At 49.1% G+C, this 24,155-nt stretch overlaps 1 protein-coding gene across 2 annotated transcripts in view; it reads left to right on the top strand.

The window, feature by feature from the left end:
• The window catches only part of LOC143807350 (fatty acyl-CoA hydrolase precursor, medium chain-like), a 155,681-nt gene that overhangs the window by 121,015 nt on the left and 10,511 nt on the right, over positions 1-24,155 (top strand). For both annotated transcript variants that reach the window (XM_077288794.1, XM_077288795.1), the window contains one exon: positions 17,242-17,382. In XM_077288794.1, the coding sequence (XP_077144909.1) occupies positions 17,242-17,382 (141 nt within the window). The remainder of the gene's footprint in view (positions 1-17,241; positions 17,383-24,155) is intronic.

Below are 24,155 nucleotides of genomic sequence, written 5' to 3'. Positions count from 1 at the left end.
AACCCCGCTGCTCCCCCAGCCATGGCTAAAAAACCCGGAAAGGTCTCAGCAAAGTCCAACAGATGTCCTGTATGCCACGTAAAACTCCCAGACTCCCATGGCAACACTCACTGCGCACCCTGTACTTCTAGGGTCATGAAGGACGAGCAGTCATCACTGCTTTCAGAGATGAGATCCCTAATCCGTGAGGAGGTTCAAGCCTCTATGTCCAGCCTTTCACATTCACGCCCGGCCAGTCCCATCTCGGGTCGTAAGCAGGGCAGACGGGAGAAAGACCATGGGGAGCCAGAGTATTCTTCTGATGAAGGTTCCGATCTAAGGGACTCTCTGTCAGAAGAAGAGGGAGAGATTCCAGCAGAAAACCAGGATCGAGCCAGGAAGTACCTTTTCCAGTCTGAGGAGACAGATGAGCTTGTCCAGGCAATGAGGAATACTATGCAGATCGAGGACACCTCTAAGCCACAGTCCAGAAAGGACTTGAGGTTCGGAGGACTTGTGTCGTGAAACCAGACTGTTTTCCCTATAAGTGATCATATTAAGGCCATGGTTCTAGAAGAGTGGAAAGATGCTGAGCGCCGGCTGGTGCTATCTCGTGACTTTAAAGGTCGTTTACCATTCGACCCTGAGGAAGTCAAGTTATGGGAGGAGGTCCCTAAAATTGACGTTCCTGTTGTGAAGGTCACCAAAAAGACTGCTATACCTTTCGAGGACTCTTCTAATTTGCGTGATCCTATGGACAGAAAAGCTGACATTCTCCTAAAGAGGGCCTGGGAAGCTTCTGCGGCCCTAATTAGGACAAACATAGCAGCCACTTCGGTGGCCAGATCTATGTATTTATGGATGGGTCAGTTGGAAGAGCATCTATCCAATAAGACCCCTAGATCAGATATTCTGAGTTCCCTGCCTATTATGAAGTCAGCCATGGCATTTTTATCTGATATGACAGCAGAATCGGTTAGATTCTCAGCTCGTAACAGTTCCCTATCTAATGCGGCTAGGAGGGCTGTATGGCTGAGGTCCTGGTCAGGAGATAATGCCTCTAAGACCAAACTCTGCTCCATTCCGTTCTCTGGGCAGAGGGTGTTTGCACCAGCGTTGGACACTATCCTTGAGTCAGCCTCTGATAAAAAGAAGGGGTTCCCTGAGGACAAACCTAAGCGGTCCAGCCCTTTCGGAGAGGATTCTTCTCCAGAAAGCAGTTTGATTTCAGGGGACAGAGTAGGTCCAGCAGAGGATCCTACAGAGGCTCCCGTGGACAGGGTAATAAGAGCAGAGGTCTTTTCTTAGTCCAACCTCCAGAACTAAGTCACAATGACGCCACCTGCATTGGGGGAAGGCTTCGTCAATTTGCAAAAAATTGGGCCCAGATCACTCAAAATCAGTGGGTTCGCAGAACCGTGTCAGAGGGATACAGCATAGAGCTTTACTCCCCTCCTCCAGAAAGGTATATTGCATCGACTATAGTTACAGCAGACTCTGCCATACTAATAGATTTACAGGACATGCTCAGTGCGGCAGTAATAATCCCGGTCCCTCCATCAGAGATAGGAAGGGGGCACTATTCATCGCTATTCACTATCACAAAACCATCGGGCGACACTGGCACTATAATAAATCTAAAGCCTTTGAATGCCTGGGTGAGATACAAAAGGTTCCGAATGGAATCTATCCGGTCAGCAGTTCATCTTATAGATCAGGATGCTGTGATGTGCACACTCAACCTAAAGAGTGCCTACTATCAGGTCCTGGTGTATCCCTCATCACAGAATCTGCTGAGGTTTGCAGTAGCACTGCCAACCCGGACCTGCCACTACCAGTTTCAAGGCCTCCCCTTCGGGCTGGCTTCTGCTCCCCGTATTTTCACAAAACTGGTGTCAGAGATGGTGGCCTACTTGAGAAGAAAAAAACACCAGAGCACAGGCATGCTTACCTGTTCAAGGCCTCCAACAATTGTACACTGTGGCCTCTGTTCACACAGGATGCATCATGGTTAGCCCGCTATATTTATGGCGTCATTAATAGGCTATTCACCATATACTTTGCAGTCCTGTGTGAACATGCCACATACAGACTATTTTTTTTTTTTGCATGGGTGCTCCAAGCAGCCAATTCCTGATTGTAGGTTGGCTGCATCGGTATTATTTGCACCTGTGTTGTTTGCTATCTTTACTTGGGCCTGGTGCACTCTGGGTAGTGCAATTGCAGCGCCCCAGAGTCCTGGTCGTTGCAGTACTGTGGCTCCGCCACTAAGGGGAGCCATGGTACGTTCGATGGCACCGAAGGAGTTCCTCCAATCAGGTATCACAGACACCAATATGTTTCACAGCTGGGCCTCCGGGGGGAGCTAAGGGTGCTATTCATTAGGCCACTCCCCACCATAGTGGGTAAACTGGGGGTCAGGCAGGAAGTTAGAGAGAGAACGCTGACGGGATTGAACGGAGCAACACCCTGTGGCAGGGGGTGTTGTGAAGGGAGAGACTGTAGGGTCTCTGCCAGGGGTGGGATCCTGACAGAGGCTTGGCATTGAAAGAACGTAACGGGACCGTGCCTGCTCAGCATAGCGGCGGTGCCCAAGAAAGGACTAGAAGCGAGACAGATTGTGCTGAGTGAGAAACGAGATCAAGCAGAAGGAGAATACCAGCAGGGGTTTTGTTGAAAGAGGCAGCACCTTGCTGAGGCGCAATACCGGTGGCCGGAACGCCGAGGGAGTGGATTAGAATACAGCTTCAAGCCATACTCCAAACAGCGGCAGGACAGTCGGTCTAAGGCGGGCTGTCTACCACATATCACCTATGAAGTCTTGGGGGGCAATTGCGGGAGAGGGGCGACTCTAGGGTCCCGGAAGAACTCCAGGCCTACCTGACAAACGGGTGCCATTCCAACCTGAATACAGGGAAGGGTGTCATGTTCTCAATGGCAAGAGAACATAGCATCAGCATATATAGGAACTAGCTCTTGGAAGATGGGAACTGAGCTGACCATGAACTAAACCTAACGCACAACTAGCAGTGGCCGGGTAGCATGCCTACGTTGATTCTAGATGCCCAGCACCAGCCGGAGGACTAAATAATGCTAGCAGAGGAAAATATTAGTCCTAGCTCACCTCTAGAGAAATACCCCGAAAGGAGACAGAGGCCCCCCACATGTATTGGCGGTGAATTAAGATGAAATAACAAACGTAGTATGAAAATAGGTTTAGCAAATTTGAGGTCCACTTACTACATAGCAGAAGACAGAAAGGACACTTTCATGGTCAGCTGAAAACCCTATCAAAACACCATCCAGAAATTACTTTAAAACTCTGGCATTAACTCATAACACCAGAGTGGCAATTCCTGTTCACAAGAGCTTTCCAGACACAGTAACGAAACTTCAGCTGTGAACTGGAACAAAAATGCAAAAACAAACATGGACAGAGTCCAACTTATCTAGTAGTTGTCTAGGAGCAGGAACAAGCACAGAGAGGCTTCTGATAACATTGTTGACCGGCAAGCAACTAACAGAGCAGCAAGGTTATATAGCGACTCCCACATCTTGATGGGAACAGGTGAACAGAGAAGATGACAACACCAGTTCAATTCCACCAGTAGCCACCGGGGGAGCCCAGAATCCAAATTCACAACAGTACCCCCCCCTCAAGGAGGGGGCACCGAACCCTCACCAGAACCACAAGGATGGGCCCTATGAAAGGCACGAACCAGATCAGAGGCATGAACATCAGATGCATTCACCCAAGAATTATCCTCCTGGCCGTATCCCTTCCACTTGACCAGATACTGGAGTCTCCGTCTGGAAACACGAGAGTCTAAGATTTTCTCCACAACGTACTCCAACTCACCCTCAACCAACACCGGAGCAGGAGGCTCAACGGAAGGCACAACCGGTACCTCATACCTGCGCAATAATGACCGATGAAAAACGTTATGAATAGAAAAGGATGCAGGGAGGTCCAAACGGAAGGAAACAGGGTTAAGAATCTCCAATATCTTATACGGGCCGATGAACCGAGGCTTAAACTTAGGAGAAGAGACCCTCATAGGGACAAAACGAGAAGACAACCACACCAAATCCCCAACACAAAGCCGAGGACCAACACGACGGTGGCGGTTGGCAAAAAGCTGAGTCTTCTCCTGGGACAACCTCAAATTGTCCACCACCTGCCCCCAGATCCGATGCAATCTCTCCACCACAGCATCCACTCCAGGACAATCCGAAGTTTCCACCTGACCAGAGGAAAATCGAGGATGAAACCCCGAATTACAGAAAAACGGGGACACCAAAGTGGCAGAGCTGGCCCGATTATTGAGAGCGAACTCCGCCAATGGCAAAAAAGCAACCCAATCATCCTGGTCAGCAGACACAAAACACCTCAGATATGTCTCCAGGGTCTGATTAGTCCGCTCGGTCTGGCCATTCGTCTGAGGATGGAAAGCGGACGAAAAAGATAAATCTATGCCCATCCTAGCACAGAATGCCCGCCAAAATCTAGACACGAATTGGGTCCCTCTGTCAGAAATGATATTCTCAGGAATACCATGCAAACGAACAACATTTTGAAAAAACAGAGGAACCAACTCGGAAGAAGAAGGCAACTTGGGCAGAGGAACCAAATGGACCATCTTAGAGAAACGGTCACACACCACCCAGATGACAGACATCTTCTGAGAAACAGGCAGATCTGAAATAAAATCCATCGAGATGTGCGTCCAAGGCCTCTTAGGAATAGGCAAGGGCAACAATAATCCACTAGCCCGAGAGCAACAAGGCTTGGCCCGAGCACAAACGTCACAAGACTACACAAAGCCTCGCACATCTCGTGACAGGGAAGGCCACCAGAAGGACCTTGCCACCAAATCCCTGGTACCAAAAATGCCAGGATGACCTGCCAACGCAGAAGAATGAACCTCAGAGATGACTCTACTGGTCCAATCATCAGGAACAAACAGTTTATCAGGTGGGCAACGATCCGGTCTATCCGCCTGAAACTCCTGCAAGGCCCGCCGCAGGTCTGGAGAAACGGCTGACAATACCACTCCATCCTTAAGGATACCTGTGGGCTCAGAGTTACCAGGCGAGTCGGGCTCAAAACTCCTAGAAAGGTCATCCGCCTTAACATTCTTAGAACCCGGCAGGTATGACACCACAAAATCAAACCGAGAGAAAAATAATGACCAGCGCGCCTGTCTAGGATTCAGGCGCCTGGCGGTCTCAAGATAAATCAAGTTTTTGTGGTCAGTCAATACCACCACCTGATGTCTGGCCCCCTCAAGCCAATGGCGCCACTCCTCAAAAGCCCACTTCATGGCCAAAAGCTCCCGATTCCCAACATCATAATTCCGCTCAGCGGGCGAAAATTTACGGGAAAAGAAGGCACAAGGCCTCATCACGGAGCAGTCAGAACTTTTCTGCGACAACACTGCCCCAGCTCCGATCTCAGAAGCGTCGACCTCAACCTGAAAAGGTAGAGCAACATCAGGCTGACGCAACACAGGGGCAGAGGAAAAACAGCGCTTAAGCTCCCGAAAGGCCTCCACAGCGTCAGGGGACCAATCAGCAACATCAGCACCCTTCTTAGTCAAATCGGTCAATGGCTTAGCAATATCCAAAAAACCAGCAATAAATCGACGATAAAAGTTAGCAAAGCCCAAAAATTTCTGAAGACTCTTAAGAGAAGAGGGCTGCGTCCAATCACAAATAGCTTGAACCTTGACAGGATCCATTTCAATGGAAGAGGGAGAAAAAATATATCCCAAAAAGGAAATCCTCTGTACCCCAAAAACACACTTAGAACCCTTCACACACAAAGAATTAGACCGCAAAACCTGGAAAACCCTCCTGACTTGCTGGACATGAGAGTCCCAGTCATCCGAAAAAATCAGAATATCATCCAGATACACAATCATAAATTTATCCAAATAATCGCGAAAAATATCATGCATAAAGGACTGGAAAACCGACGGAGCATTTGAAAGACCAAAAGGCATCACTAAATACTCAAAGTGGCCCTCGGGCGTATTAAATGCGGTTTTCCACTCATCCCCCTGCCTGATTCGCACCAAATTATACGCCCCACGAAGGTCAATCTTAGAGAACCACTTGGCCCCCTTTATGCGAGCAAACAAATCAGTCAGCAACGGCAATGGGTATTGATATTTTACAGTGATTTTATTCAAAAGCCGATAATCGATACATGGTCTCAAAGAGCCGTCTTTTTTTGACACAAAGAAAAAACCGGCTCCTAAGGGAGATGACGATGGACGAATATGTCCCTTTTCCAAGGACTCCTTTATATATTCTCGCATAGCAGCATGTTCAGGCACAGACAGATTAAATAAACGACCCTTTGGGTATTTACTACCCGGGATTAAATCTATGGCACAATCGCACTCTCGGTGCGGAGGTAATGAACCAAGCTTGGATTCTTCAAAGACGTCACGATAGTCAGACAGGAACTCAGGAATTTCAGAGGGAATAGATGATGAAATGGAAACCACAGGTACATCCCCATGAGCCCCCTTACATCCCCAGCTCAACACAGACATAGCTTTCCAGTCGAGGACTGGGTTGTGAGATTGCAGCCAAGGCAATCCTAGCACCAAATCATCATGTAGATTATGCAGCACCAGAAAGCGAATAATCTCCTGGTGATCCGGATTAATACGCATAGTTACTTGTGTCCAGTATTGTGGTTTATTATTAGCCAATGGGGTGGAGTCAATCCCCTTCAGAGGAATAAGAGTCTCCAAAGGCTCTAAATCATACCCACAGCGTTTGGCAAAGGACCAATCCATAAGACTCAAAGCGGCGCCAGAGTCGACATAGGCGTCCGTGGTAATAGATGACAAAGAGCAAATCAGGGTCACAGATAGAATAAACTTAGACGGTAAGGTGCAAATGGAAACAGATTTATCAAGCTTTTTAGTGCGCTTAGAGCATGCTGATATAACATGAGTAGAATCACCACAATAGAAACACAACCCATTTTTCCGTCTAAAATTCTGCCGCTCGCTTCGGGACAGAATTCTATCACACTGCATACTCTCTGGCGACTTCTCAGTGGACACCGCCAGATGGTGCACTGGTTTGCGCTCCCGCAAACGCCTATCGGTCTGAATAGCCATTGTCATGGACTCATTCAGACCCGCAGGCACAGGGAACCCCACCATAACATCCTTAATGGCATCAGAGAGACCCTCTCTGAAAGTCGCCGCCAGGGCGCACTCATTCCACTGAGTAAGCACAGACCATTTACGGAATCTTTGACAGTAAATTTCCGCTTCATCTTGCCCCTGAGATAGGGACATCAAAGTTTTTTCTGCCTGAAGCTCCAAATGAGGTTCGTCATAAAGCAACCCCAAGGCCAGAAAAAACGCATCCACATTGAGCAACGCAGGATCCCCTGGTGTCAATGAAAAAGCCCAGTCTTGAGGGTCGCCCCGGAGCAAGGAAATCACAATCCTGACCTGCTGTGCAGGGTCTCCAGCAGAGCGAAATTTCAGGGACAAAAATAATTTGCAATTATTTCGAAAATTCTGAAACCCAGATCTATTCCCCGAGAAAAATTCCGGCAACGGAATTCTCGGCTCAGATACAGGTGCATGACAAACAAAGTCTTGCAAATTTTGTACCTTCGTGGCGAGATTATTCAAACCTGCAGTTACACTCTGAAGATCCATTACAAACAGGTGGACACAGAGCCATTCAAAGATTAGAAGGAGGAAAAAAAAAAAAAAAAAAAATTCTCAGCAGACTTCTTATTTCTCTCCTTTCTCAGCCAAGGATTTTAACCCTTTAGTGGGCCGGTCAAACTGTCATGTTCTCAATGGCAAGAGAACATAGCATCAGCATATATAGGAACTAGCTCTTGGAAGATGGGAACTGAGCTGACCATGAACTAAACCTAACGCACAACTAGCAGTGGCCGGGTAGCATGCCTACGTTGATTCTAGATGCCCAGCACCAGCCGGAGGACTAAATAATGCTAGCAGAGGAAAATATTAGTCCTAGCTCACCTCTAGAGAAATACCCCGAAAGGAGACAGAGGCCCCCCACATGTATTGGCGGTGAATTAAGATGAAATAACAAACGTAGTATGAAAATAGGTTTAGCAAATTTGAGGTCCACTTACTACATAGCAGAAGACAGAAAGGACACTTTCATGGTCAGCTGAAAACCCTATCAAAACACCATCCAGAAATTACTTTAAAACTCTGGCATTAACTCATAACACCAGAGTGGCAATTCCTGTTCACAAGAGCTTTCCAGACACAGTAACGAAACTTCAGCTGTGAACTGGAACAAAAATGCAAAAACAAACATGGACAGAGTCCAACTTATCTAGTAGTTGTCTAGGAGCAGGAACAAGCACAGAGAGGCTTCTGATAACATTGTTGACCGGCAAGCAACTAACAGAGCAGCAAGGTTATATAGCGACTCCCACATCTTGATGGGAACAGGTGAACAGAGAAGATGACAACACCAGTTCAATTCCACCAGTAGCCACCGGGGGAGCCCAGAATCCAAATTCACAACAGAAGGGGTGGATTACAGAGGAACATCAAATCGAGTTGTGAGGGAACTTAAGAAACAGACACAACCGTTGTGGGGTTACTTTCCGTGAGCACAGCAGGGAAGGACTACAACACATAGCGCTAGAAGGAAGGCACAGATTTCCACCTGAGAGGAGAACTCTGGAGGTGCCATTGGACCGGCCGGACTTGCGCAGCCTGGTGAACCGTGTTCTGGACTGAGGACTCAGAGATCTCCAGTAAAGAGGTAAAGAGACTGCAACCTGGTGTCCTCGTTATTTACCGCGACTTACACCCCACAACTGCACCGCTACCATTACTACCACCTATTACACCGGACGTCCCCCACTGACGGACAGGGCCACGGACCGGGTCTAGCCACCGTGACAACCCCGAGACTGAGACCTAGAGGCCCGGCTCCGGGTACCCCTCGGCCCTGCGGCGGTGCGGGGGCGCTCCAAACTTGGCGTCACGAACAGGATCTACTTAAGCCTGAAGAATCGGGTCATGTGTGCCTAGAGACTGTGATTTGTTGTGCTTGGACTGTACTTTATTGAGAGAACGGTGTGCTACTGCTTGCCGCTAAGAGTTCGCGCCAAAATCCGCCGCCATTACAGCGCTGAGGAGAGCGCAGGAAGAGAAGAGGGGCGTGGAGTGGGCGTAGGCAAGCTGGAGAGCGCGAATAACAATGGCCGCCCAGTCTAAATATTTCTGCACGGTGAGGACGTGTCCGTCAGCAGCAGAGATCCGCCTCCTAATCCTTAATGGGGGGCGGAGGCAGAGAAAACGAAACTGCTCACGAAGGAGAGAGCGGGAAAAAGACCAGGAAGCGACCCACGTGGAGGACGCTATGGCCAGCAGCTCCGAACCCGACAGCGGGGTTGAAGTGGAAGTCTCCCCTGACTACCCGGATGAGCCCAGCAGCCTGTCCTCCGTGGATAACACCAGATTCCTGAGAGCCGAGATGGAGGACTTATATAACCAGCTCCTTCAACTGAATGTGAAAGTCCAGGCCCCGCACCCGGTGGTGCCGGCAGAGGATTCCCGGACATCGGAGTTCTCACCGGAAGAACCAGCGGGACCTGTCGCGGGAAGTGGATTCGTACCAGTGGGTGAGTCCGCCGATCCTGCCCCGCCAGCCGAGGGTGTGTTAGTGGGCCCCGTAGCGGCACCACCTCTCCCGGGAACCCATAGACTCCAGCGCCTGTTACCGTGGGAGGAAGCCACGGGCATGGAGCACCGTATGCGAGCCCCAATCACCCCTACTCCCTTACCGTGTGAGGTCAGTGCGGAGCGCACGGTGTGCCGCTGGGTGAACCCTGGATCCAATCTTATGGGGTTCCCCGGGGTGGAGACCCAGAAGGGAGAAATGGTACAGGCCCTAAGCTGGGACGAATACCAGATCCAGCTAGAACAACGGTGGCGAGAGGAGGAGAAAACACATCAGGCTAGACGGGAGGCCTACCATCAAAAAGATTTGGCGGTCAAGGACCGGGCCCGTAAGGACCCCACCACTCACCAGGCCCCGCGCAGGCAGGGCATCGTCACCATCTTTAAACTCCAAGGAGGCTGGGGCTTCATTAAAGAACCGGGGCTATACGCGGAGGTCTTTGTTAACCGACGAGATGTCGAGTCACACCTGAGAGAGGGTCACCCCGATCGAGACCTCTATCCGGGGGACAGTGTTACTTACACCCGGCATTTTGGGGAAAAGGGGTGGTTCGCCCTGAACGTCTACAAGAAAGAGAAACCAGCCCCTGTAGCCAAAGTGCCACCGTGTGACCGACCTGTAGCTACCCTGGTAGCCCCCACCTGCCCGACCACAGAACTTGCGATCTGCCGCCCGATCGCCGCAACCACCGTAGTGGCTAAAGAAGTTCCTCTTCGGGTGATCAATGTCCCTGATGTACCAGCACAAAGAGAAGTGGGGACACAGACCTTTATCGCCGCGCACGACCTGTTCGTGCAACAGACCCGAACCCATGGGGTGTATCTGGCCGCGGGAGTGGACCTGAAACCTGAATTGCAGGGGTCCGCCCGCCAGGTGGCGCCTCATGGAAACTTCTGAAAGAAGAGTAAGATTTCAATGCTTATGAAAATGTAAATAGTTACTGTTTGTTCTTTTAAGTTGCTGCTAAACCCGTCCAGGGTTAATGGATCCCTTTGTTGACCCGGGATCCCTGTGTTTGTTCTGAGTTTTCCTAAAATTTTGCACAAGTTTAAAAACTGTAGTAATCATGGACTGTGCATGATTCGAACTTTCTTTGTAAATAGTTTGCACCTTCTTAAAGGTGCTCCCTACTGGTTTTAGCCAAAGACACTTTGCGAAGATACCTTTCCTACTGGTCTTGGTTAAAGACACTTTGCGAAGATACCTTTCCTACTGGTCTTGGTTAAAGACACTTTGCGAAGATACCTTTCCTACTGGTCTTGGTTAAAGACATTTTGCGAAGATATCAGTACCGGAACCTTTGCATAGACTGGTAGGCTGAGAGGACGAGCTACCTCAGAAAGACTTGGTCCCCTCTTAAAGGGGATGTGAAGAATTGAACTTGAAAGTGATACTGTTGTAGAACAGTAATGCCGTGATGATGCTTTGAAAAGAAATGTAACTGTTTTACATGAAAAGTTAAATGTGTTTAACCTGTTTAAAATGTGAAGTATAGATAATGTTCTTTAAAAAGAAAGATGCAGAAGGCCTGTGGAGCTAGACTTAGAGTCCTGCATGATTAGAAATAAGAAAGTAATAATGAAAGTGAGGATAGAAGGTCAACCCTGCGTCCCCATAGAAAGTTACTTTGTTACTAAGGACAGAAAGTGAACCCGTAGGGGTTAGAGAGTGAGTCCTTAAAGGAGCCGAGTAGAGCGGGCTCAGAGTTCTTTAAACGAAAGGAATGTTATGTCTATACTATGTATAGTAGCGAAAGGCAGTAGGCCCTGGCTGAACGGGGCGGTCCTGTAAAAGAAAGGAGAGGCAGTAGGTCTGGTGCCATAGGGACAGGCGGTCCTGCAGGTTCAAAGTAGGAGAATGTGAAGTTACCTTACCCTGTAATGTGATTATAGGAAGGCACTTGGTAAACTAACAGTGTATGTTTCTTAAAGGCAATGTTAATTTATTGTTCCAGAATTTGCACTAAGTAGAATACCCGGTTGGGTAGCAGGAGTTATGTATAGCCTGTAATTTATAATGTTGACTATGTTTGTAACGTTAAAAGTGTCCTCACCTCCCATAAAGGGAAGCCTGTTCAAGTATACTTATTGTTTTGCACTCAACAAAATTGTATGTCTGTTTACTAATCTGTATTGTTGTTTTTCTTCCCAGTCCCGGAGTACTGTGTTTAACCAGGGGGGAGTGCAGCGCCCCAGAGTCCTGGTCGTTGCAGTACTGTGGCTCCGCCACTAAGGGGAGCCATGGTACGTTCGATGGCACCGAAGGAGTTCCTCCAATCAGGTATCACAGACACCAATATGTTTCACAGCTGGGCCTCCGGGGGGAGCTAAGGGTGCTATTCATTAGGCCACTCCCCACCATAGTGGGTAAACTGGGGGTCAGGCAGGAAGTTAGAGAGAGAACGCTGACGGGATTGAACGGAGCAACACCCTGTGGCAGGGGGTGTTGTGAAGGGAGAGACTGTAGGGTCTCTGCCAGGGGTGGGATCCTGGCAGAGGCTTGGCATTGAAAGAACGTAACGGGACCGTGCCTGCTCAGCATAGCGGCGGTGCCCAAGAAAGGACTAGAAGCGAGACAGATTGTGCTGAGTGAGAAACGAGATCAAGCAGAAGGAGAATACCAGCAGGGGTTTTGTTGAAAGAGGCAGCACCTTGCTGAGGCGCAATACCGGTGGCCGGAACGCCGAGGGAGTGGATTAGAATACAGCTTCAAGCCATACTCCAAACAGCGGCATGACAGTCGGTCTAAGGCGGGCTGTCTACCACATATCACCTATGAAGTCTTGGGGGGCAATTGCGGGAGAGGGGCGACTCTAGGGTCCCGGAAGAACTCCAGGCCTACCTGACAAACGGGTGCCATTCCAACCTGAATACAGGGAAGGGGTGGATTACAGAGGAACATCAAATCGAGTTGTGAGGGAACTTAAGAAACAGACACAACCGTTGTGGGGTTACTTTCCGTGAGCACAGCAGGGAAGGACTACAACACATAGCGCTAGAAGGAAGGCACAGATTTCCACCTGAGAGGAGAACTCTGGAGGTGCCATTGGACCGGCCGGACTTGCGCAGCCTGGTGAACCGTGTTCTGGACTGAGGACTCAGAGATCTCCAGTAAAGAGGTAAAGAGACTGCAACCTGGTGTCCTCGTTATTTACCGCGACTTACACCCCACAACTGCACCGCTACCATTACTACCACCTATTACACCGGACGTCCCCCACTGACGGACAGGGCCACGGACCGGGTCTAGCCACCGTGACAACCCCGAGACTGAGACCTAGAGGCCCGGCTCCGGGTACCCCTCGGCCCTGCGGCGGTGCGGGGGCGCTCCACAATTGTTGGAGGCCTTGAACAGGTAAGCATGCCTGTGCTCTGGTGTTTTTTTGTTTAGTTTAGTGGAGGTTTTCCTCCAATGGTGTTTTTTTAGATTAGGACTGCCAAGATACAAGGACCCTTGACGTCTGTTGGCAGCTTCAATATTGTGGCCATAATATCAACCAATACCTTGCATACATTGTTATGTTTTTGGTGCACTGTACATTTTTCCAGGGTGCGCCTGGGCCCTAGATGGCTCTGTACACTGTGGCCTCTGTTCACACAGGATGCATCATGGTTAGCCCGCTATATTTATGGCGTCATTAATAGGCTATTCACCATATACTTTGCAGTCCTGTGTGAACATGCCACATACAGACTATTTTTTTTTTTTTTGCATGGGTGCTCCAAGCAGCCAATTCCTGATTGTAGGTTGGCTGCATCGGTATTATTTGCACCTGTGTTGTTTGCTATCTTTACTTGGGCCTGGTGCACTCTGGGTAGTGCAATTGTTGGAGGCCTTGAACAGGTAAGCATGCCTGTGCTCTGGTGTTTTTTTGTTTAGTTTAGTGGAGGTTTTCCTCCAATGGTGTTTTTTTGGCCTACTTGAGAAGCCAAGGCATTATAATAATTCCGTACCTGGACGACTTTCTTCTCGTGGCAAGTTCAGCAGAGATCCTGGCGGATCACAGGACTCGGATGATTTCAGTAATGGAACATCTAGGATGGGTAATAAACTGGCAGAAGTCCGACCTGCTACCAGAACAGAGGAAGATCTTCTTGGGAGTATGTCTGGACTCCAGACGCAGAATATCCCTATTACCAGAGGTCAAGTAAGTGACAGTTCAAATTCGAGTCAGGTACTTACTGGAACATCGAATTTCCATAAGGATCGCGATGAAAGTACTTGGCCTAATGACGGCCTGCATACCATGTGTCAGATGGGCACAGTCACACTCAAGACCCCTGCAGAGACAAATTCTGTCTGTTTGGGATCGCCGTCAGACTTCTCTAGATGCCCCCTTGAAGCTGGCAGGTCCAGTACGGAGATCTCTCTACTGGTGGACTCAGGCAGAGAACCTAAAGGTGGGCGTTTTATGGTCCACCTCCCCCTACGTAGTGGTCACCACGGACGCCAGCGCATGGGGCTGGGGAGCTCATCTACAAGGCAGAATCTTCCAGGGCAAGTGGCCAGCAAGCATCGGAGACAGATCCTCCAATTTCAGAGAACTATATGCCGTATGTGAAGCGTTGAGGCGAAATCGGCTCACGCTTTCAGATCGTCATGTCAGAATTTTTTCCAACAATGTGACGACGGTCTCATTCCTGAATCATCAGGGAGGCCCAATATATCGACCACTGCAGGATCTAGTGGAAACGATTTTCAGCTGGGCGGAAGATACAGTTCTTTCCATAACGGATATCCACCTGGAAGGTTCTTAGAATGTGATAGCAGATTATCTGAGCAGACGGCGAATATGTCCAACAGAGTGGGAACTGAATCAGAATATCTTCCTGAAGTTATGTCATCTGTGGAGAACCCCCAATACAGACCTATTTGCAAACAGAAGAAACTCGAAGGTCTCAAGATTCTTCTCTCTGAACCCCTCGGATCTTCCAGACGGGGTAGATGCACTGAGTCATCGGTGGGTGGAGCCTCTCTCATATGCATTTCCACCCCTGGCATTGATTCCAGCCGTTGTACGGAAGATCAAGGAGGATCGAGCAAAGGTCATTTTGATTGTTCCATACTGGCTAAGAAGAAGCTGGTTTCCCCTACTGGGGACTTTAGCGATTGACAACCCAATCAAGTTGCCCCTCCAGGGGAATGTCATTCACCAGGGACCAGTTTGCCATCGGAACCCAGGCAAACTCCGTCTTTCAGCTTGGATCCTGAAAGAGACATCCTGAAGTCTAAAGGCTTGTCAGATCAGGTCATAGCCACTATCCAGGCTAGTAGGAAACCTGTAACGTCAGCCATTTACAGCAAAATTTGGAAACAATTTTGTCTAGAAGGTGGCAGGTCCGACATTGTGTCAGGCTCTCCGGACGTGCCCGGTATCTTAAACTTCCTACAAAAAGGGTTCAACAAGGGTCTTAGACAAAGCACATTAAAAGTTCAGGTGTCTGCACTAAGCTCCTTTTTAGACTATCCTTTGGCATCTCACCCATGGATAATAAGGTTCATTCGGGCCACCCAGAGAATGCGTCCCACCATTAGGCAGTTGTCCCCATCCTGGGATCTTAGCTTAGTCCTCAGGACCTTTGTGTAAAGGTTCTTACGCTCTGGGTGAGGATATGCCTATTTCAATTCGCACACGGAAAACTGCTTTTTTAGTGGCGATCACCATGGCCAAGAGGGTTGTAGAAATCCAAGCTCTATGTACCAGAGACCCGTATCTCCAGATCAGGGATGATAGTTTAATTCTGAAACTAGACCCAGCATTTATCCCAAAGGTAGGCTCTGCCAAAAATAGGGATCAAGAGATAGTGCTTCCTTCTTTTTGTAATAATCCTTTCAACGTGAAGGAAAAAGTCCTCCACTCGCTGGATGTCAGACAGGCGGTTTTAGACTATTTGCAGGCTACAAATACTTGGCGTATAGATCCAAACCTCTTTATTCTTTTTGGGGGAAAGAACAGGGGTAAGAAGGCCTCTAAGGCCACAATTGCGTGTTGGATCACAACGGTAATCTCAGATGCTTATCAGTCTGAGGGGATTTCCCCTCCAGTAGGCTTAAGGGCCCCCTCTACACACGGTGTTTCTGCTTCCTGGGCTGAGCGGGCAGGAGCATCAGTGGAACAGATCTGTAAGGCCGCGACATGGGCCAGTGCTAGCACCTTCTGTAAACATTATAAACTTGATGTTATGTCTGGTCAGCACACTGCTTTTGGGAGGAAGGTCCTCCAAGCGGTAATCCCACCCTAAGGAGGTGCTTTGGTACTCTCCAGGGTGCTGTCAGGAGGGACATCCTGGAAAATAGGCATTAGACCTACCGGTAATTATGTTTCCAGGAGTCCATCCTGACAGCACTTATAGTTCCCCCCCAGTCTTCTCATATATATATTTATTAGGATGTAATGAGATTCTGTCATTAAAGGTTTTATTTGCATTATTCCATGAGATGGTTCTTGTTACAACACTGAGGATTTGTGGGTGGGATCGGACATTTGAACTCTCGTGTGTTTCTTGTCCCAGCAAGGAGGAGGAGGACGTCCTCCAGGGTGCTGTCAGGATGGACTCCTGGAAACATAATTACCGGTAGGTCTAATGCCTATTTTTGTTGATATTTTGTGAACTGTGACAGGCAGCGTATGGGTCATCTGTGGCAGGCATTGTACGGGGCATCTGTGGCAGGCAGCGTATTGGGCATCGGCGGCAAGCAGCATATGGGGCATTTGTGGCAGGCAGCGTACGGGGCTTCTGCGGTAGGCAGCATACGGGGCTTCTGCAGCAGGCAGCTTACAAGGCATCTGCGGCAGGCATTGTACGGGGCATCTGTGGCAGGCAGCATACAAGGCATCTGTGGCAGGCAGCATACAAGGCATCTGTGGCAGGCAGCATACAAGGCATCTGTGGAAGGAAGCGTAAGGGGCATCTGCGGCAGGCAGCGTAGGGGTCGTCTGTGGCAGGCATTGTACGGGGCATCTGTGGCAGGCAGCGTATTGGGCATCGGCGGCAGGCAGCATATGGGGCATCTGCAGCAGGCAATATACGGGGCATCTGCGACAGGCAACACACGGGGCATCTGTGGCAGACAGCGTACGGGGCATCTGTTGCAGGCAACGTATGGGGCATCTGTGGCAGGCAGCGTACTGGGCATCGGTTGCAGGCAACGTACGGGGCATCGGTGGCAAGCAGCGCACGGAGCATCTATGGCAGGCATTGTACGGGGCATCTGTATCAGGCTGTGTATGGGGCATCTGTGGCAGGCAACGTACGGGGCATCGGTGGCATTCAGTGTACGAGGCATCTATGGCAGGCAGTGTACGGGGACATCTGTGGATCGTAAATCTATTTGCAAAAAATAAAACCACTAGAAATGGAGCAATTAGCCTGTCCTTCGCTGTCTCTACCTCCCACTTCTGTAATGTAACATATTCTCCTATATGGAGCAATTTCACATCAACAATGTCTGTGTGTTGCATATGTGTATGCATTTACCCACTGATCCATTACAGATATGACTGGATCAGTGTCCTGCCTGACATGTCGCCTGTCTCTGCAGGGCATGCTATTTCTTCCTGGTTGTGTGGATGGCGTTTTTCTACCTAAACCAGCAATGACGATGTTTGCTAACAAGGAAAGTAACAAGGTCCCGTTCCTCCTGGGAATGAACAATCACGAGTTTGGCTGGTTAACCCTATTGGTAGGTGGCTGCTCATTAATAAGGGTGACCTTATGATGGGTACAATGTGTTCATCGAGAACAAGGAAAGGAGTTGCAGAAAATGCAAAGTGGAAACCCAATGGTATCAAGCTTTACAAAGTGTAGCAAAAAGTATAAAAAAAGGCACCGGTAGGTCAGCAGGATGGAAGTCAGTGGGCAGACAAATAATGGAGGCTCACCTTTAGTGTTGTGCAGGTATAGGCACAACGTGGGGGGCCGTATATTCGGTAAGTGTAGCCTGTCAAGACGCTTCCTGAAGGAATTGCTGAGGTCAGAGCAACTAGATACATGACTTGGATAAGTTTTAGATCTGACCAAGATTGGTGTAAATGATCAGGAAATAGGATGTATAATATCCTCTATAATAATCCGTACATCGTTACTCCGATCATCAAAGGCGCCAATAAGATGATAGTGCCACATTGTGACAAGACCACACATTACTACCACATGGTGACTCAATACTACAATACTGATCATTAATAATAATAATAACAATAAAAAAACACATTGTTAATATTACCATAAGTGCCATTTTGTACAGAAGCTCTGTACATAGTATGTCTCAATCCTGCTCCCTCATATGTCTCCATCCTGCTCTCTCATATATCTCCATCCTGCTCCCCATATGTCTCCATCCTCCTCCCCATATGTCTCCATCCTGCTCCCCATGTGTCTCCACCCTGCCTCCCTCATATGTTTCCATCCTGCTCCCCCATATGTCTCAATCCTGCTCCCTCATATGTCTCCATCCTGCTCCCTCATATATATCTCCATTTTGCTCCCTCATATGTTTCCATCCTGCTCCCTCATATGTCTCCATCCTCCTCCCCCGTATATCTCCATCCAGCCCCCCATGTGTCTCCACCCTGCCTCCCTCATATGTTTCCATCCTGCTCCCCCATATGTCTCCATCCTCCTCCCCATATATCTCCATCCAGCCCCCCATGTGTCTCCACCCTGCCTCCCCATATGTCTCCACCCTGCCTCCCCCATTTGTCTCCATCCTGCTCCCTCATATGTCTCCATCCTCCTCCCACATATATTTTCATCCTGCTCCCCCATATGTTTCCATCCTGCTCCCCATATGTCTCCATCCTTCTCCCACATATATCTCCATCCTGCTCCCTCATATGTCTCCATCCTGCTCCCTCATATCTCCACCCTGCTCCCTCATATCTCCACCCTACCTCCCCCATGTGTCTCTATCCTGCCCCCATATGTCTCCATCCTACTCCCCCATGTGTTTCCATCCTGCTCCCCCATATGTTTCCATCCTGCTCCCCATATGTCTCCATCCTTCTCCCACATATATCTCCATCCTGCTCCCTCATATGTCTCCATCCTGCTCCCTCATATCTCCACCCTGCTCCCTCATATCTCCACCCTACCTCCCCCATGTGTCTCTATCCTGCCCCCATATGTCTCCATCCTACTCCCCCATGTGTTTCCAACCTGCTCCCCCATGTCTCTCCATCCTCCTTCCCATGTGTCTCCATCCAGCTCCCCTCATGTCTCCATCCTGCCTCCCCCATGTGTTTCCATCCTGCCTCCCCATGTGTCTGCATCCTGCCTCCCCATGTGTCTCCATCCTGCCTCCCCATGTGTCTCCATCTTGCCTTCCCCATGTGTCTCCATCCTGCTCCCCATGTGTCTCCATCCTGCTCCCCATGTGTCTCCATCCTGCCTCCCCATGTGTCTCCATCCTGCTCCCCCATGTGTCTCCATCCTGCCTCCCCATGTGTCTCCATCTTGCCTCCCCCATGTGTCTCCATCCTGCCTCCCCATGTGTCTCAACCCTGCTCCCCCATTCGTCTCTATCCTCCTCCCCATACGTCTTCATCCTCCTCCCCATACGTATCCATCTTGATCCCCCATATATCTCAATCCTGTTCCCCCATATGTCTCCATCTTGCTTCCCCCATATGTCTCCATCCTGCTCCCTCATATCTCCACCCTGCTCCCCATATGGCTCCATCCTGCTCCCCATACGTCTCCATCCTTCTCCCCCATATGTCTTCATCCTCTTCCCCATATGTATCCGTCCTGTTTACCCATATGTCTCCATCCTGCCTCCCCCATATGTATCCATCCTACTCCCCCATGCCTTCATCCTGCTCCCCATGTGTCTCCATTCTGCCTCCCCCATGTGTCTCCATCCTGCTCCCCCATGTGTCTCCATCCTGCTCACCCATATGTCTCCATCCTGCTCCCTCATATCTCCATCCTGCTCCCCACGTCTCCATCCTCCTCCCCCATATGTCTCCACCCTCCTCCCCCATATGTCTCCATCCTGCTCCTCATATGTCTCCATCCTGCTCTCCCATTCGTTTCCATCCTCCTCCCCATATGTCTTCATCCTCCTCCCCATACGTATCCATCTTGATCCCCCATATATCTCAATCCTGTTCCCCCATATGTCTCCATCTTGCTTCCCCCATATTTATCCATCCTGCTCCCTCATATGTCTCCATCCTGCTCCCTCATATCTCCACCCTGCTCCCCATATGTCTCCATCCTCCTCCCCATATGTCTCCATCCTGCTCCCCCATGTGTTTCCATCCTGCCTCCCCATGTGTCTGCATCCTGCCTCCCCATGTGTCTGCATCCTGCCTCCCCATGTGTCTCCATCCTGCCTCCCCATGTGTCTCCATCCTGCCTCCCCATGTGTCTCCATCCTGCCTCCCCATGTGTCTCCATCCTGCTCCCCCATGTGTCTCCAACCTCCCCATGTGTCTCCATCCTGCCTCCCCATGTGTATCCATCTTGCCTCCCCCATGTGTCTCCATCCTGCCTCCCCATGTGTCTCCATCCTGCCTCCCCATGTGTCTCCATCCTGCCTCCCCATGTGTCTCCATCCTGCTCCCCATACGTCTTCATCCTCCTCCCCATACGTATCCATCTTGATCCCCCATATATCTCAATCCTGTTCCCCCATATGTCTCCATCTTGCTTCCCCCATATGTCTCCATCCTGCTCCCTCATATCTCCACCCTGCTCCCCATATGTCTCCATCCTCCTCCCCATATGTCTCCATCCTGCTCCCCCATGTGTTTCCATCCTGCCTCCCCATGTGTCTGCATCCTGCCTCCCCATGTGTCTCCATCCTGCCTCCCCATGTGTATCCATCTTGCCTCCACATGTGTCTCCATCCTGCCTCCCCATGTGTCTCCATCCTGCCTCCCCATGTGTCTCCATCCTGCCTCCCCATGTGTCTCCATCCTGCCTCCCCATGTGTCTCCATCCTGCCTTCCCATGTGTCTCCATCCTGCTCCCCCATGTGTCTCCAACCTCCCCATGTGTCTCCATCCTGCCTCCCCATGTGTATCCATCTTGCCTCCCCCATGTGTCTCCATCCTGCCTCCCCATGTGTCTCCATCCTGCCTCCCCATGTGTCTCCATCCTGCCTCCCCATGTGTCTCCATCCTGCTCCCCATACGTCTTCATCCTCCTCCCCATACGTATCCATCTTGATCCCCCATATATCTCAATCCTGTTCCCCCATATGTCTCCATCTTGCTTCCCCCATATGTCTCCATCCTGCTCCCTCATATCTCCACCCTGCTCCCCATATGTCTCCATCCTGCTCCCCCATACGTCTTCATCCTCCTCCCCATACAGTTAGGTCCATATATATTTGGACAGAGACAACATTTTTCTAATTTTGGTTATAGACTTTACCACAATGAATTTTGAACAAAACAATTCAGATGCAGTTGAAGTTCAGACTTTCAGCTTTCATGTGATGGTATCCACATTAAAATTGGATGAAGGGTTTAGGAGTTTCAGCTCCTTAACATGTGCCACCCTGTTTTTAAAGGGACCAAAAGTAATTGGACAATTGACTCCAAGGCTCTTTCATGGACAGGTGTGGGCAATCCCTTTGTTATGTCATTCTCAATTAAGCAGATAAAAGGCCAGGAGTTGATTTGAAGTGTGGTGCTTGCATTTGGAAGATTTTGCTGTGAAGTAAACATGCGGTCAAAGGAGCTCTCCATGCAGGTGAAACAAGCCATCCTTAAGCTGCGAAAACAGAAAAAAAAACATTTGAGAAATTGCTACAATATTAGGAGTGGCAAAATCTACAGTTTGGTACATCCTGAGAAAGAAAGAAAGCACTGGTGAACTCATCAATGCAAAAAGACCTGGGAGCACAAGGAAGACAACATTAGTGGATGATCGCAGAATAATCTCCATGGTGAAGAGAAACCCCTTCACAACAGCCAACCAAGTGAACAACACTCTCCAGGAGGTAGGCGTATCAATATCCAAATCTACCATAAAGAGAAGACTACATCAAAATAAATGCAGAGGGTTCACTCCATGGTGCAAGCCACTCATAAGCATCAAGAATAAAAAGGCTAGACTGGACTTTGCTAAAAAACATCTAAAAAAGCCAGCACAGTTCTGGAAGAACATTCTTTGGACAGATGTAACCAAGATCAACCTCTACCAGAATGATGGAAAGAGAAAAGTATGGCGAAGGCATGGTACAGCTCATGATCCAAAGCATACCACATCATCTGTAAAACACGGCGGAAGCACTGTGATGGCTTGGGCATGCATGGCTGCCAGTAGCACTGGGTCACTAGTGTTTATTGATGATGTGACACAGGACAGAAGCAGCCAAATTAATTCTGAGGTATTCAGAGACATACTGTGTGCTCAGATCCAGCCAAATGCAGCCAAACTGATTGGTCATCGTTTCATACTACAGATGGACAATGACCCAAAACAAAAAGCCAAAGCAACCCAGGAGTTTATTAAAGCAATGAAGTGGAATATTCTCGAATGGCCAAGTCAGTCACCTGATCTCAACCCAATTGAGCATGCATTTCACTTGTTAAAGTCTAAACTTCAGACAGAAAGGCCCACAAACAAACAGCAACTGAAAACCACCGCAGTGAAGGCCTGGCAGAGAATCAAAAAGGAGGAAACACAGCGTCTGGTGATGTTCATGAGTTCAAGACTTCAGGCAGTCATTGCCAACAAAGGGTTTTCAACCAAGTACTGAAAATGAACATTATATTTAAAATTATTGAATCTGTCCAATTACTTTTGGTCCCTTTAAAAACAGGGTGGCACATGTTAAGGAGCTGAAACTCTTAAACCCTTCATCCAATTTTAATGTGGATTCCCTCAAATGAAAGCTGAAAGTCTGAACTTCAACTGCATCTGAATTGTTTTGTTTAAAATTCATCGTGGTAATGTCTATAACCAAAATTAGAAAAATGTTGTCTCTGTCCAAATATATATGGACCTAACTGTATATATCCATCCTGTTTACCCATATGTCTCCATCCTGCCTCCGCCATATGTATCCATCCTGCTCCCCCATGTGCCTCCATCCTGCTCCCCATGTGTCTCCATCCTGCCTCCCCATGTGTCTCCATCCTGCCTCCCCATGTGTCTCAATCCTGCTCACCCATATGTCTCAATCCTGCTCCCTCATATCTCCATCGTGCTCCCCACATGTCTCCATCCTCCTCCCCATATGTCTCCATCCTGCTCCTCATATGTCTCCTTCCTGCTCCCCCATTCGTCTCCATCCTCCTCCCCATATGTCTTCATCCTTCTCCCCATACGTATCCATCTTGATCCGCCATATATCTCTATCCCATTCCCCCATGTGTCTCCATCCTGCTCCCCCATGTCTCCATCCTGCTCCCCCATTTGTCCCCATCCTACCTCCCCCATGTGTCTCTATCCTGCCCCCATATGTCTACATCCTGCTCCCCCATGTGTCTCCATCCTCCTTCCTATGTGTCTCCATCCTGCTCCCCCATGTGTCTCCATCCTGCTCCTCCATGTATCTCCATCCTCCTCCCCATATGTCTTCATCCTCCTCCCCATACGTATCCATCTTGATCCCCCATATATCTCAATCTTGTTCCCCCATATGTCTCCATCTTGCTTCCCCCATATGTATCCATCCTGCTCCCCATGTCTCCATCCTGCTCCCCATATGTATCCTTCCTGTCTCCCCATATGTATCATCCTGCCTCCCAATGTGTCTCCATCCTACTCCCCCATGAGTCTCCATCCTACTCCCCCATGTGTCAGGACTCTGAACATTTTTTACCTTTTGTGCATTACTGCTCTTTTCCAAGATGACGTCTTTGGTCTCATGTGCACTGTGTCTTCCTGCTATAAAACTCCACCCCAGCCTTCAGTCTGTGCTAGAGTATTCTGCCTTGCATCCAGCTCCTGACCTCTGATTACTCCCTGGCTATATACCTGCTCCTGTGAACCTGTGTGGTGATCCTGCTACTCTGCTCTGAGTCCCTGCTGCATACACCAGTTTCCAGTAATCCTCCTTCATCTACTGCTCATATTTACTTCCATCTGCATTTGCTGGACATGTAAGCGTTTGCTGCTCTGCAAAAACCTGAGACTATTAACCAGGCTTCCCTGGTTGAGCTAAGATATTATTTGAACTGCCTTATAAGCTCATCTATCTGTGTTTGGACTAAGACAAGGATTTATTCGCGGTCAAGTATCCTCAAGAATAACTGTGCTTCATAGACTTTCTGCTTGATTGCATTTTCCTCTGAAGTTCCCTATAGACTGCTAAGCTGCGTTTAATATTTACACCAAGTGTTGTGGACTTGAGTTTCTCTCTGCACCTGTTTGAATCACCGTGTGATAATATAGACTTTACCACTTATGAAACTGTGTCCTGTAGTTGTCTTGTTCCACACAAAGAGTCTCCTGAGTTATCCCCTATAATTATTACAGGATACTCTAGCCTAA

Source organism: Ranitomeya variabilis, chromosome 2, assembly GCF_051348905.1.
Source record: "Ranitomeya variabilis isolate aRanVar5 chromosome 2, aRanVar5.hap1, whole genome shotgun sequence".
NCBI lineage: Eukaryota > Metazoa > Chordata > Amphibia > Anura > Dendrobatidae > Ranitomeya > Ranitomeya variabilis.
This window is presented reverse-complemented; position numbering and strand designations above follow the sequence as displayed.